Consider the following 14,653-nt stretch of genomic DNA (forward strand, 5'->3'; position numbering starts at 1 on the left):
AAAGATCTAAAAATATCCATATAAGGACCAAAACACGGACAAAAAGGATGTAAAATGCAATCCAAATTCATTCATATTTTAGTTTTTATTATATATATTATATATATTATTTCTAATATATATTTAATATTTATATATTTATTATTTTAAAATGCAAAATTCTGGTGGTAGGCAACAATGCAAATATATATGAGTGAAATACTCCTTATTTCAGACATATATTTTTTTATTAACATAATTTAAAAGAAGGAATTCCGTGTTTGTTAAGAAAGTACTTGCAGAATTTGGAATGAAATGTTCTTTCTGCCTAGAATTAATTCAGCAAACCCACAATGGACATCCTGGAGAAAGAAACTGAAATTAGAATAACTGGAATCATATTTGGCTTAACCACATTTGGGTTACAGAAATTGGAATTAGGAAACACAGAAGTTGGCTTTGCAGTATATCACAATAGTCATCTCCAGGTTTTTAGGTATCAGTTTTCAGACAGCACGTTACAAAACACTGAGAAACTTCTCTCCACATCAATGGATCTTAAGGGTCCATACATCTTCCTCTTCAAAAACACTCACATCAAAATGTTCTACTTTCAATATTTCACTTATCTTGCAGATACTAATTTGGTAAACCTGTTTTTTAAACATTAGTTTTTATTTTTTTATTTCATGGTTCATGGTGCGGGTTACTGTAGTCACGTCCTAGTTCGTAAACCACGGGCAACAGCTGAGAGGCCTAGTAAGTGGTCCTGAGAGTCAGGATATCAGTTGCTACGGAATGGGTGTGGGCATCTCGGACATATTCTGAGTCATGGCCCTTCTTGTGCTCAGGCGGCTAGGGCTATACAATCCACCGGTGGTCCCTAACCCATTAGAGGAGAGATCCTCACTTGGACTATGTGTAAGTAGGGTAGCATCCTGCTTCATGAATTTACCAAGCTCAGAACATTTTAAGCAAGCCTCGGACCTATGGGAGTAATGGAATCCCACTCCCATTTGACAGGCGAGGGACTCCTTGGAAACAACTTGGCGAATGAAATGGAATTCGATGGGGAGTTATCAATATTAATGGGCTTACAGAAGAAAGAAAGTAGAACTACCTGAGTCGGCAAAAAGTATGCACGTGGATGTGCTACGAGTAAGTGATATTCGAGTAAGAGGAAATAATGAGGATGAGATAGGAGATTATAAAGTGTACTTGACGGATGTTAAAAAGGGAAGGGCAGAGTGTGAGGTAGGGCTGTTTTTCAGGAATACTATTGCACGCAACATAGTTTCAGTTAGGCACATAAATGAGTGAAAGATGTGGTTAGATTTGGCAGTTGGAGTAATTAGGATGAGAATTGTCTCAGTGTATTCACCATATGAGGGTGCAGATGAGGATGAAGTTGACAAGTTTTATGAAGCGTTGAGTGACATCATAGTCAGGGTCAACAGCAAGGATAGGTAGTGCTAATGGGTGATTTCAATGCAAGAGTTGGGAACAGAATTGAAGGATACGAAAGGGCGATTGTTGGTAAATGTGGGGAAAATATGAAAGCTAATGGAAATGGGAAGCGTTTGCTGGACTTTTGTGCTAGTATGGGTTTAGCAGTTATGAATACATTCTTCAAGCATAAGGCTATTCACCAATACACATGAGAGGCTAGGGGTACCAGGTCCATAATAGACTATATCTTAACTGACTTCCAATTCTGATGTCTGTTAGGAATGTACGGGTTTTTCAGGGATTTTTCAATGATACAGACCATTATGACTGATCTGTAGAGAACTAAGTATCTCTAGAGAAAGTGACATCTGTCTGCAAACCCATAAGGGTAGAAAATCTCCAGAAGGAGGAAATTAGACAGAAGTACATAGATATGATTAGTGAGAAGTTTTGAACAGTGGACAGTAAGCAGGTTCAGGATATAGAAAGCGAATGGGTGGCATACGGGGATGTTTTAGTAGAAACAGCAAGGGAATGCCTAGGAACAACTGTGTGTAAAGATGGGAAAAGGTGAACATCTTGGTAGAATGATGAAGTGAGAGCAGCTTGTAAACATAAAAAGAAGGCTCATCAGAAATGGCTCCAAACAAGGGCTGATGCAGACAGCGAATTGTATGTACATGAAAGAAACAGAGCGAAATAAATAGTTGTTGAATCCAAAAAGAAGTCTTGGGAAGATTTTGCTAATAACCTGGAGAGGTCAAGCAGCAGGGAAACCTTTCTGGACAGTAATAAAGAAAGGAAAGGAGGGGAAAAGGAAATCAACAGTGTTTTCGGTAATTCAGGTGAACTCATAATAGATCCCGGGGAATCACTGGACAGGTGGAGGGAATATTTTGAAAATCTTCTCAACATAAAAGGAAATCTTCCTGGTGGTGTCGCGAATAACCAAGCTCATGGGAAGGAGGAAAATGATGTTGGTGAAATAATGCTTAAGGAAGTGGAAAGGATGTTAAATAAAATCCATTGTCATAAAGCAGCAGGAATAGATTAAATTAGACCTTAAATGGTGAAGTATAGTGGGAAGGCAGGGATGAATTGGCTTCGCAGAGTAGTAAGATTAGCATGGAGTGTTGGTAAGGTACCTTCAGATTGGACAAAAGCAGTAACTGCACTTATCTTTCAGCAAGGGAACAGGAAGGATTGCAACAACTATCAAGGTATCTCATTGTCATTGATTAGTATACCAGGCAAAATATTCACTGGCATTTTGGAAGGGAGGGTGCGATCAGTGGTTGAGAGGTAGTTGGATGGAAACCAGTGTGGTTTTAGACCACAGAGGGGCTGTCAATATCAGATTTTCAGTATGCGCCAGGTAACTGAAAAATACGAGAAGAATAAATGGCTGTGTTTATGTTTCGTAGATCTAGAGAAAGCATATGACAGGGTACTGAGGGAAAAGTTGTTCACCATACTGGGGGACTATGGAATTAAATGTAGATTATTAAAATCAATCAAAGGCATTTATGTTGACAATTGGGCTGCAGTGAGAATTGATGGTAGAATGAATTCTTGGTTCAGAGTACTTACAGGGGTTAGACAAGGCTGTAATCTTTCACCTTTGCTGTTCATAGTTTACATGGATCATCTGCTGAAAGGTATAAAGTGGCAGGGAGGGATTCAGTTAGATGGAAATGTAGTAAGCAGTCTGGCCTATGCTGACGACTTGATCTTAATGGCAAATTGTGCCAAAAGCCTGCAGTCTAATATGAAGGTCAATCAAATATAAACAGGAACTTTGTTCCTGAACATCAACAGTTGGTAGGACTGGCCCCGTGCTTCTGCTATGCTTAGGCGGGTCCGCTAGGAGTGGGGAGAGTGTACTTTTAGATAGTTCCCGCCGTTTCATCAGTAACGCTCATGATGTCGGAGCAACAGTTGTACTCCTCCACTGCGCAACACATAATTATAAAATTTCTTGCTCGGGAAGGAGTTACGGCGGCAGAAATTTGCCAGAGATTGACTGCACAGTTTAGTGATCAAACATTGTCAAGGACGCATGTGTTTGCCTGACAAAAAGTTCCAGGAAGGATGAGAACATGTGGAAAATCAGCAACACGATCGTCGTCCTCAGACCAGCATTACAGATGAAAACATTTGTGCGGTTAAAGACGTTATTGACGATGATTGACGGGCGACAGTATCAGAAATTGCAGAACAAGTCGGAATCAGTTATGGGAGCTGTCAAGCAATCATCACAAATGACCTACAGTTCCGTAAAGTGTGTTCCAGAAGGGTCCCTTGCCTTTTGACCGAAAATATGAAATTGAGACGTTTGGAGGTCTGTCAGAGGCTTACAGCAAGGTTTGTGGAAGACGGTGGTGCATTTTTGAGTCAAATCATCACCTGCGACAAAACATGGGTCCACCACTACACTCCCGAATCTAAACAAGCCAGTAAGGAGTGGTGGAGGAAAGGGGAGGCAGCACCAATGAAAACCAAGACTCGACTATCAGATGGCAAGGTTCCAGCAACCGTTTTTTTTTTTTTTTTTTTCAATTGGCGAGGCATCTTGCTAATTGATTTTTTGCATGAGCAATGCACAATCAATGCTGCTTACTACTGCAAGCTGTTGAACAAGGCGAGGGTTGCATATTGCTGCAAAAGACGTGACCAACCGATTCGACAGGTCATCTGCCTCCACAACAATACGCGGCCCCATACTGCAGCTCTAACTGTCTCCAAGTTACAGGAAATGCACTGGACTACATTTGATCATTACAGCCTGGACTTATCACCCTGCGATTTTCATTTGCTCAGACTGCTTAAAGAAGCTCTAGGAGGGCAACGATTTGAAGATGACTAGAGTGTGGAAGACTTCGTGTGCAACTGGCTGGTGACATGATCCTGTTCTTTTTATGATGGGGGCATCAAATAGCTGCCCATACACCGGGAAAAATGCAATTCCAAAGCAGGAAACTATGTGGAAAAATAAATTGTAATTGCTTTGTGTTTTTCAATAAATGATTTTAAATAAAAAATAAAATCCCATTCATATTTGATCCTCCCTCATACCTTGGAACTTAAAAATAGGTGCAATGAGTATGGTATGAAAATTAGCCTTTCGAAGACTAAATTGATGTCAGTAGGTAAGAAATTCAACAGAACTGAATATCAGTTTGGTGATACAAAGCTGGAACAGGTTTCTTAAAAAGAAGGCAATGAATACTAAGTATGAACTCTTAATGATAATGGAAAATACTCTTTTTGCAATTTTAATCCTTTTCAGAAAATTCCCCCTTTTTAAAACCCCTGTGGAAATTCCTGTACCCTTGTGGATTAGAGGATTGTAAATGAAAGATTTTGCAATAATTATATTTCTTTTCACACTATAATCTATGAACAACCAAGAACATTATCTTTATAGATTTAATTATGAGCCTACCTGTGAAACATCCCTTAGGACTCCGAGCCTTGGTATTGAGAACAGGATTTATGCTGTTCAGGCTGCATGGTGAGAACTTGTTATTATTGCGCTTATCTCCTGAAGTTGCCCTGGCAAACATAATGAAGTTACCATCTTCTCCACCTGGGGTGCACTGATCAGGATCATGCTAAAGGAAAATAAGAGAGAATTAGAAAAATAATAATTGTTTTCAAATTGGGACACACAAATTTGGAGACAACTGAAAAGAATGTTGATGTAGGTTACTCAACAAATCCCATTACAGCTTGTTTCAAAAATTCTATTCCAAATCTTAGATGGTAATTCAATCATTTCTGATGTCAGCAACAAAACTATGTGATGTAATGTAGCATGTAGATAGTTCAGGTGCAAGTAGACTCCCTCATCTGTACATCTGCTGACCATGTTTTTTATTGATGCATTTCCTTATTCAATCATTTTTCTGACTATCCTCACTGGTGTGGATTTTAAAAGTAATCTATTTATCAAATAAAAGGTTTTGAGTTTGAGCACCAAGCAGTTCTAGCATTTTCAATTTGTATTAATTACTCAATGTTGATGAGAGTTAAATTCAAAAAACTTTCTACTTTATGGACCAACAAGAATGAGGAGTCAAATCTCAGCATACAATCATTTTCTACTCCTTAACTTGATTGATTGTATTCTTTTTCTCAGATTTTCTCACACTCATATACTCAGACACTACCATGCTGTCATCTGCCCAGAAGCTGTGTATGCCACCGAGTGCATGATCCTTAACAATAAAGGTCTAGCTGAAAAACTAGAGATCAAAGAAGGAAAGATTCTCAGGAAGAAAATAGGGCCAGTCAAAATAGAGGATGAATACAGGAGGCGACACAATCAGGAGCTCTATAACTACACAGAAAATGTCACGGACGTGGCCAGGAAGGGACGTCTGACCTTTTATGGTCACATATCAAGGATGAATTCTGCCAGAGTGACTAATCGTATTCTATCCTACTGGCAGAAAAGAAAGATTAAGACCCGTGGCTAACGGAAGTGGTAAAGATCTTCAGGAAAAAAAAATCCTAAGAAAAACAGCTCGATTTGTTCTGGGTGATTTCCGACAAAAGAGTAGTGTTACAAAAATGTTGCAAAGTTTGGGCTGGGAAGACTTGGGAGAAATGAGACGAGCTGCTTGGCTAAAGGCTATGTTCCGAGTTGTCAGTAGAGAGATGGCGTGGAATGACATCAATTGACGAATAAGTTTGAGTGGTGTCTTTAAAAGTAGGGGGTTTTTTGCTTTCTTTACATCGCACCGAGACAGATAGATTTTATGGCGACGATGGAATAGGAAAGGCCTAGGAAGTGGAAGGAAACGGCTGTGGCCTTAGTTAAGGTACAGCCCCGGCATTTGCCTGGTGAGAAAATAGGAAACCACGGAAAACCATTTTCAGGGCTGCTGACAGTGGGGCTCGAATTCACTATCATCCGATTACTGGATACTGGCCGCACTTAAGCTACTGCAGCTATCGAGTAGTAACGATCACAATATGAAGAGAAAGTTGGAATTCAAGAGGACAAACTGGGGCAAATATTTGTTTATAGGAAGGGGAATTAGGGATTGGAATAACTTACCAAGGGAGATGTTCAATAAATTTCCAACTTCTTTGCAATCATTTAAGAAAAGTCTAGGAGAAAAACAGATAGGGAATCTGCCACCTGGGCGACTGCCTTAAATGCAGATCAGAAGTGATTGATTGATTAATGGAATGAGGGTTTGTGTCACCTATCACAATCACACATCCAAATGAAAACAATTAAACAGATTTATACAAACACTGTAATAATAAAGGTCATCCAGATAATCTATATATATATAAAATAACTTGTCCTGACTGACTGACTGATTCATCATCGCCGAGCCAAAACTACTGGACATAAAGAAATGAAATTTTGGGGATATATTCATATTAAGATGTAGGTGCTCGCTAAGAGAGGATTTTTGGATATTCCGTCGCTAAGGGGGTGAAAAGGGGGGTGAAATTTTAAAATGAGTGTATCTATATCTCAAAACTTTTAAAGTTTACAGATGTAAAAATTGGTATTTAGAATCTTCTTTAAAAATAAGGAAATACGTATTTTTTTGTTTTCAGAAAATCCCAATAGGAGGGGTGAAAAAGGGTGAAAATGGGGAAAAATGGGTTGAATGCCTTTTTCAGGATACCGGTACTTATATCTCAGAAACTGAAGATATTACAGACCTGAAAATTTGTACTTTTGATCTCTTTCAAAAATAAAGAAACACGTATTTTTTTGTTTTTGGAAAATCCAATTAATGGGAGGGTGAAAAGGGGGTGAATTTTTTAAATGAGTGAATCTGTATTTCCAAACTTTTAAAGTTTGCAGATGTGAAAATTGGTATTTAGAATCTTCATTAAAAATAAAGAAACACGTCTTTTTTTGTTTCCGGAAAATCGCAATAGGAGGAGTGAAAAGGGGTGAAAAAGAGGTTGAATGCCTTTAATGAGGCTACTTATATCTCAGAAACTGAAGATATTACAGACCTGAAAATTGGTGTTTGGGATCTCCTTTAAAAATAAAGAAACACGTGTTTTCTTTTTCTGGAAAATCCAATTAAGGGGGGTGAAAAGGGGGTAATATTTTAAAATGAGTGTATCTATATCTCAAAACTTTTAAAGGTTATAGATGTGAAAATTGTTATTTAGAATCTCCTTTAAAAATAAAGAAACACGTGTATTTTGTTTTCGGAAAATCCTAATAGGAAGGGTGGAAAAGGTTGAAAAAGGGGTCGAATGCCTATCATGAGTCTACTTATATTTCAGAACCTGAAGATATTACAGACCTGAAAATTTGTGTTTGGGATGTCCTTTAAAAATAAAGAAACATGTATTTTTTTTGGAAAATCTAATTATGGGGGGGGGGGTGAAAAGGGGGTGATTTTTTAACATGAGTGTATCTATGTCTCAAAACTTTTAAAGTTTATAGACGTAAAAATTGGTATTTAGAATCTTCTTTAAAAATAAAGAAACATGTATTCTTTTGTTTTCGGAAAATCCCAATAGGAAGGGTGTAAAAAGGTGAATAATGGGTTGAATGCCTGTAATGAGGCTACTTATATTTCAGAACCTGAAGATATTACAGACCTGAAAATTGGTATTTGGGATCTACTTTAAAAAGTAAAGAAACACGTATTTTTTCGTTTTTGGAAAATGCAAATATTGGGGGGGTGAAAAGGAGGGGGGCTGAATTTTTTAAAATGAGTGTGTCTACATCTTAAAACTTTAATATTTACAGATGTAAAAATTGGTAGTTAGAATCTCCTCTAAAAATAAAGGAACACGTATTTTTTTGTTTCCTCTGAATCCCAATGGGAGGGGTGTAAAAGGGTGAAAAATTTGTTGAATGCCTTTAATGAGGATACATATATCTCAGAAACGAAAGATATTACAGAACTGAAAATTTGTATATGGGATCTCCTTTAAAAATGAAGAAACATGTATTTTTTAGTTTTTGGAAAATCCAATTAATGGTGGTTAAACAGGAGTGACAAATTGGGGTGAATTTTTTGAAAGACTATATCTACAGAATATCTTGAAACGTAAAATGTTACAGGCATAAAAAGTGGGTGTTTGAAATCTCCTGTAAATGTAAAGAAACATAGGTGATTTGTTTTTGGAAACTCCACTTAAGGGGAATTCCAAAGGGGTGAAATTTTAAAATGAGAATTTTTACAGTATATCTAAAAAACTTAACATGTTACAGAAGTGGAAAATGGTATTTTTATCTGTATTAAACATAAAGAAACGTGTATTTTTAGTTTTCTGAAATACCACTTGTGTGGAGCGGGGGGGAGGGGGGGTAAAAGTGACTGAAAATGGTGTTGAATTCTTTTAATTAGGCTACTGATATCTCAAAAATGAAGATGTTACAGCCGTGAAATTTGATATTTGCAATCTGCTTTAAAAGTAAAGAAACACTCATTCACGGAAAATCCAACGAAGAGGGGGGGGGGGTGAGGGGGGTGAAAGAATTGAAAAATTGACTTAATTGTATGAGAATACATACATCTAATAAAAACTACAGTTGTTACAGATGTGAAAATTCGTATTTGGATCTCCTTTAAAAACAAAAAAACGCATTTGGGGGCGAAACCATCTTGGAGGGCGGGAGTGTAAAGGAGTTGAATTCCTTTCATGAGGACACATAAATCAAAAATTGAAGAAGTTAGAGTCGTGATAATTGGTATTTAGAAGATCCTTTACTATTAAAGAAACAAATATTTTTTGCGGGAAAATTCACTTAGGGGGGAAGGGTAGTGTGAAATGTAGTGAAAAAAGTAAATTATTTTTATGGGGATACTTATATCTCAAAACTGAAGGTAATAGACGTGAACATTGGTGTTTAGAATCTCCCTCAAACATAAAGAAACAAGCCTTCTTTTAATATTTTTTTTGGGGTGGGTGGCGGTAAATAAACTTAACGGCGGTGGGGTGTAGAAGGAGGTGAGACCAATTGATTTTACTGTTCTTAATATACTTATAAGGATCCTCCGTTGCTCAGGCGGCAGCGCGCCGGCCTCTCACAGCTGGGTTCCGTGGTTCAAATCCCGGTCACTCCATGTGACATTCGTGCTGGACAAAACGGAGGCGAGACAGGTTTTTCTCCGGATACTCAGGCTTTCCCTGTCATCAGCCATTCCAGCAACACATAATAGTAATAATAATAATAATAATAATAATAATAATAATAATAATCTTCCGGGCCGTCGTCAAATGTGCGGACCGTGCTGGAAACGGCTCCTGGACGGGTAATGACTAAGAATGCAGTCCGGCCGCGGGTTCGGTGCCGCCAAGGCACCCAATATGACACCACGCCGGATCTCCTGAAGGATTTTATCCATATTAAAAATGATTATAGGAAAAGATGGCAAAGATATACGGACTCAACCGACCGGGAGGAATACCTGAGCTTAGCCCGGGAAGTACGAAATCGATTGCTGGAAAGGACGATTGAAAAATGGGAGGAAACATGCCGTAATCAAATAGAAAACGAGTCAGATCGGGAATTTTGGTGGATTCTCGCAGAAAACGAGCCAGATTGCGAATTTCGGCGGATTATATATCTAAAACAATAAGCATTCAATTATAAATTTCAGTATAATACCGTAGCGAAGCACGGGTATCTTGCTAGTATATATATATAATTTGAATGTGTAACACAATATTGTGAGAAAACTGCAATACTAACAGCTATGTACTATACATCAAAAGAAAGTTCTCCATCTCAGGATTACAAGAAAAATATTATTTATTTCATTTAAGCTCTTTAAGTCTTTAGGATATTTCAATCATGAAATTACCATCATTTCACCCCAGTGTAGCAGTGGGCTCATCAGTTGGAATGCTACACCTTTCCAAGACGCTGGTGTAAGTACGCCGTTGAGACACCACTGCAAGCCTCTTATGTAGGACAACACAGTGACGGTGCACAAGGGGAAGCATGTGCCTCCACTTGTATAAATGCCTGCCTTTGATTAGTAATATTTATTTCATCAAGTCCTTTATTTGAATAAAATAGCCATTTATTTAAATGATACAATGATTAGGTCATTGCTGTTAACTTAATTCAACGGTAGATGGCTCTTTGAAAGTTGTCCCCGTTGAACTTCCTATGCCAGCCTGATAGAGGGCTCTGTGAAAGTTGTCTATGGAGAACTTTCTATGTTAGTCCAATAGACATCAAGCAGTGGAGATGCGAGATGTTTTGAAAAGTGTTACCACACTCCTTTTGAGAGTATATTGTCACTCACACTGCAGCATTTTTATGAGCAGTACAGATGTCATTTCATAAAAGTGAAAGACTTGATAATTGGTATTACATTTGTATAAGATAACATCATTTGAAAATGATGAAATGGCACATAATATATTAAACACTAGTGAGCATCAACATCATAGAGACTAACAGTCTTGCTTATGCACTCACTGAAAATAGTTCACATCAGGCTACACATGCACTCATAAACATAAAGTTTAAAATTAATTTATAACGGAGCTTCAAGGCTACTTCAGTATTTCCTATTTGTACTTCAGGTCGATACAACGGCATGTTGTGGCATCAAAATATCTATCACAGCATCTTAGAAATAGGGCTCTTCATTAAGTCACACAGAAGTTTCTTCTCAATCGCAATCAAAGAAAATGCAGAGAGTCTGTCCCATACTTGTGAATTCCTTTGGCAGGTGTTTTTCCTTTTTAAGGCTGAGAAGCTTCTTTCAGCATAAGCGCTAGTTGCCGGGATGGTGAGAATGAGTCAATCAATTTTGTTGCTTCTGGATATGCTTTTTTAAGACCAGTGGTGTGCAAATATTGGTAGAGGTCATATGCATTATTTTTCACAAGGTGTGGCTTCGTGTAGAGGACAGACAGTTCACTTTTAAGTTTCATGCAGTCAAAATTTCGTCCATGGGTCCTCACTAACAACTGATAGGCACTGTTCGGGAACTCATTTGTGAAATTGTTAAACTGGTCAATATCAATTAACTGAAGGAACTCCAGCTTGTTAATATCAGAAAATCTATCTGATAGTTGCATGGATATGATGTCAATTATTTCCAAATACAATCAGAGATACGATGTTTTCTTTGTTCCTATAAACTCAATTCTCTGGCACTTTTGAGGGTAATCTTGCCTCCCTTCATTGTCTTGCAATTTTGACCAGATAGTTTCAAAATTATTTCTGGTTATCTGCAAAAACACTTTAAATTGCTGGATCTCTTTGGAGCAAAAGGCAATATCACATATTTTCTTCTGAAGGATCTGATACAGAACTTCAGATTGAGGAAGCGCTTCAGCAAATAAATTTAATAGGAAATAGAAATCAAAGTCTTTCAGGGTAACATAGTAACCCTTAGCTTGAATTCTCGTTCCAGCATCCCATTCGTCTGCGTTCTTTCATTTCTCTGAAGAATTCAAGGAGATCTGTATAGCGAGAGTACACAACTTCAATGAGCCTACCAGCATATATCCATCACATAGGCGTTACTGTTGGTAATCGTCTCTGTGTTACTTTGTCAAGAGCAGCGGCCCTTTTAGGGGATGATGAAAAACCCTGCTAACCCGGACAAGGTCTGAAAAAATACTTTGGATTCCTTGATGTGGTTAACAGATTGCTGTAATACCAAGTTGAGCCTACGAGCATAGCAGTGAACAAATATAGTCCGGTCATATTTATCCCTGACTAACTTCTGCAACCCACTGTGCTGTCCTGCCATCACTGCTGCACCATCAAATGTTTCTTCTTCTAACTTTTCACTACACTGAAATTCTTGTAACATACCAAAGAGATGTTTAGAGAGACAAACAGCAGAACGGTCACTGCTTACATTACTGAATCTCAAAAATCTCTCTTGAATTTCGCCTTCAGGACTAACATACCTAAATACAGTCAAGAGTTGTGCTATGTTAGAAACGTCTGTACTTTCATCCAAAATAACGGAAATATAGTTTGCCTTCTTAACCTCGTCTTTAATCTCGCTGGTCATAAAAGTAGCTATGGCTTCAATAATATCATTTTGTATATCAGGTGAAAGTCCTGAGAAAACTGTAGATGTTTCTAAATGGTGCCAAAACACGTCATCTTTCTTAGCAATTAATGCTAGTAACTCCCTGTAATTACCTCTGTTTTCGGATTCTTCAGTTTCTCAATGACTCCTGAAAGGTAATCCTTGCTTTGAAAGAAAACACACAGTATCTATTAAAGTTCTGACAATACATCTGTTGTTTTTTACTAGCTTATTATGCTCATCAAGTTTCTTTCTGTAAGCTGTATTCAAATAGAACTCTATTCTGGACCTTCTGAACTGAATCATATCAGCAACAGCGTTGCTGTGTGCTTGAGACACCTCATGGTGTCTGTTTAAAACTCTGAAACTTTCTAAATTGTGCACACCATCTTTATTCCAAGCATTATTTTCTGATGAAAATCAAATACATGGCCAACGGTACTGTTTATTCATTTTTGCACAACCACATAACCAGTCCAGATTTATGTACCACAAATCATGAAAATATTGTACTGTTCTTTGCTATTCCCTGAATAAATTTTTAAGAGAAGGAGTGGGTCTACCTTTTTCAATTATGTTTTTCTTTTCTTCAAAAGTTCTTAGCGAAAATGGCGTGCTCATTAAGCTTTCTATTATACACAAACATTCTGAGCCCACCAACTCACTTATTTTCAAGGTGGAAGCGACAGCATTCATTTGAATGTTTAATGCATTGTGCAGTCCTATAGGCTATCCTTACCTAACGTAAATTAAATATAAATTCACACTTTAACAAGAGAGGTCACATTGTATTATAATAGAAAACAATAACACAATAATATAACAATGCAATGTTGAGCGCGGCAAAACAAATGGATGGAACAGCTCGGCACCGACGTTATAAGCTTTTGTTTCCACTTTCCACTGTGGTAACACGACCAGAGAATGTAGTAGGATACATCTCAGTGTCGAGGGGAAAGGGGTCCTGCTTAGCACAGGCAAACTGCTGCACTAGAGTTCTCACAACACATCCAGGTGAAGAAACAAAAATATTAAATATTAATATTAAAGAATATTAGATTTTTATATTTTCAAACTGTTACCAGTGGTAACAGTGGATACTAGCATGCTTCGCCACTGAATTCAAGTTATCACCAGAATGTTAGTTGTTGCTCCATTAACTAAATAACGCGGTATGCAGAAACGGTTCTTGAGTTGCGAGAAGGGCATTAAACTTAAGTCCTGAGGGTCACAAACCACGTGGGGGACCAAAGAAGCGCTGGCTCGACTGCTCTGTGAGAGGACATGCATGTGGCGAAAGTCTCTCCTGAAGATGCACAAGTCCGCATCAAGTGGAAAAGGAAGTGTAGAACAGCAGACCCTAAAATTAAGCAGGATAAATGCGAAGAAGAAGAAGAAGAAGAAGATAATGATGAAGTGTTATTATTTAATAATAATAATAATAATAATAATAATAATAATAATAATAATAATAATAATAATAATAATAATAATAATAATAATAATTCACACTAACAGATAGAGAAGGGAGGCATCAGCTTTCTCCTCATCCTACACTTCCCATATTAAGAAGGGAAATTTCTAAAGAATGTCCTCCCACATCTGTTCTCTCTATTAGCGAGGATACCTGATGAAGCTGCAAAGCAGATACAAGGTCACCAGGCTCTTACAACAGACAGACTGGGAGGAGGGGTTGTGAGTGGGAGAGCCATCTAAAAAATGGCACTGTGTTAAGATGCAGAGTCTCTACCTGTCTCCTGTGTTTTCTTGTTTGTCCTGATCTACCCTTCACTTTACTCTCTATGTACACACTAGCCAGTTATTCCTTGCAGTGATCCTGTTCTGCATTCCTACTTCTTGTCTTTGATGTTTTTTCTCTCTGACTAGTTAAGATTGAATAATCACAATCTGCATGAATCCTGACTTAGCAGGAAAGAAATCTGAAGCAATCACACAGAACTTGCTTGTAAATGGCTTCCATGCACAAGTGCAGTAGTGGCGGTGGTTGTGTTGATAACTATTGTTTTAAGAGGCCTCGAGAACCTAATAATGTCCACAACACTTATAATTTTTATAATACTTATGTTATCATGATATGACTGCAAGAGAGGTTAATGAATTGGAAAATAATTGTTGTTATAATAGCAGAAACCTAAGGCCAAACATGGCAGAAAACAATGATGTGGAATGATTTAAATTAATTTATAAAT

At 37.7% G+C, this 14,653-nt stretch overlaps 1 protein-coding gene across 1 annotated transcript in view; it reads right to left on the reverse strand.

Moving 5' to 3' along the window:
- Positions 1–14,653, reverse strand: part of Kul (Kuzbanian-like) — a 1,041,359-nt gene that overhangs the window by 52,781 nt on the left and 973,925 nt on the right. The window contains exon 8 of the mRNA XM_067141147.2: positions 4,874–5,042. Coding sequence (XP_066997248.2) covers positions 4,874–5,042 — 169 coding nt within the window. The remainder of the gene's footprint in view (positions 1–4,873; positions 5,043–14,653) is intronic.

Source organism: Anabrus simplex, chromosome 1 (assembly GCF_040414725.1).
Source record: "Anabrus simplex isolate iqAnaSimp1 chromosome 1, ASM4041472v1, whole genome shotgun sequence".
In the NCBI taxonomy this organism is placed as follows: domain Eukaryota; kingdom Metazoa; phylum Arthropoda; class Insecta; order Orthoptera; family Tettigoniidae; genus Anabrus; species Anabrus simplex.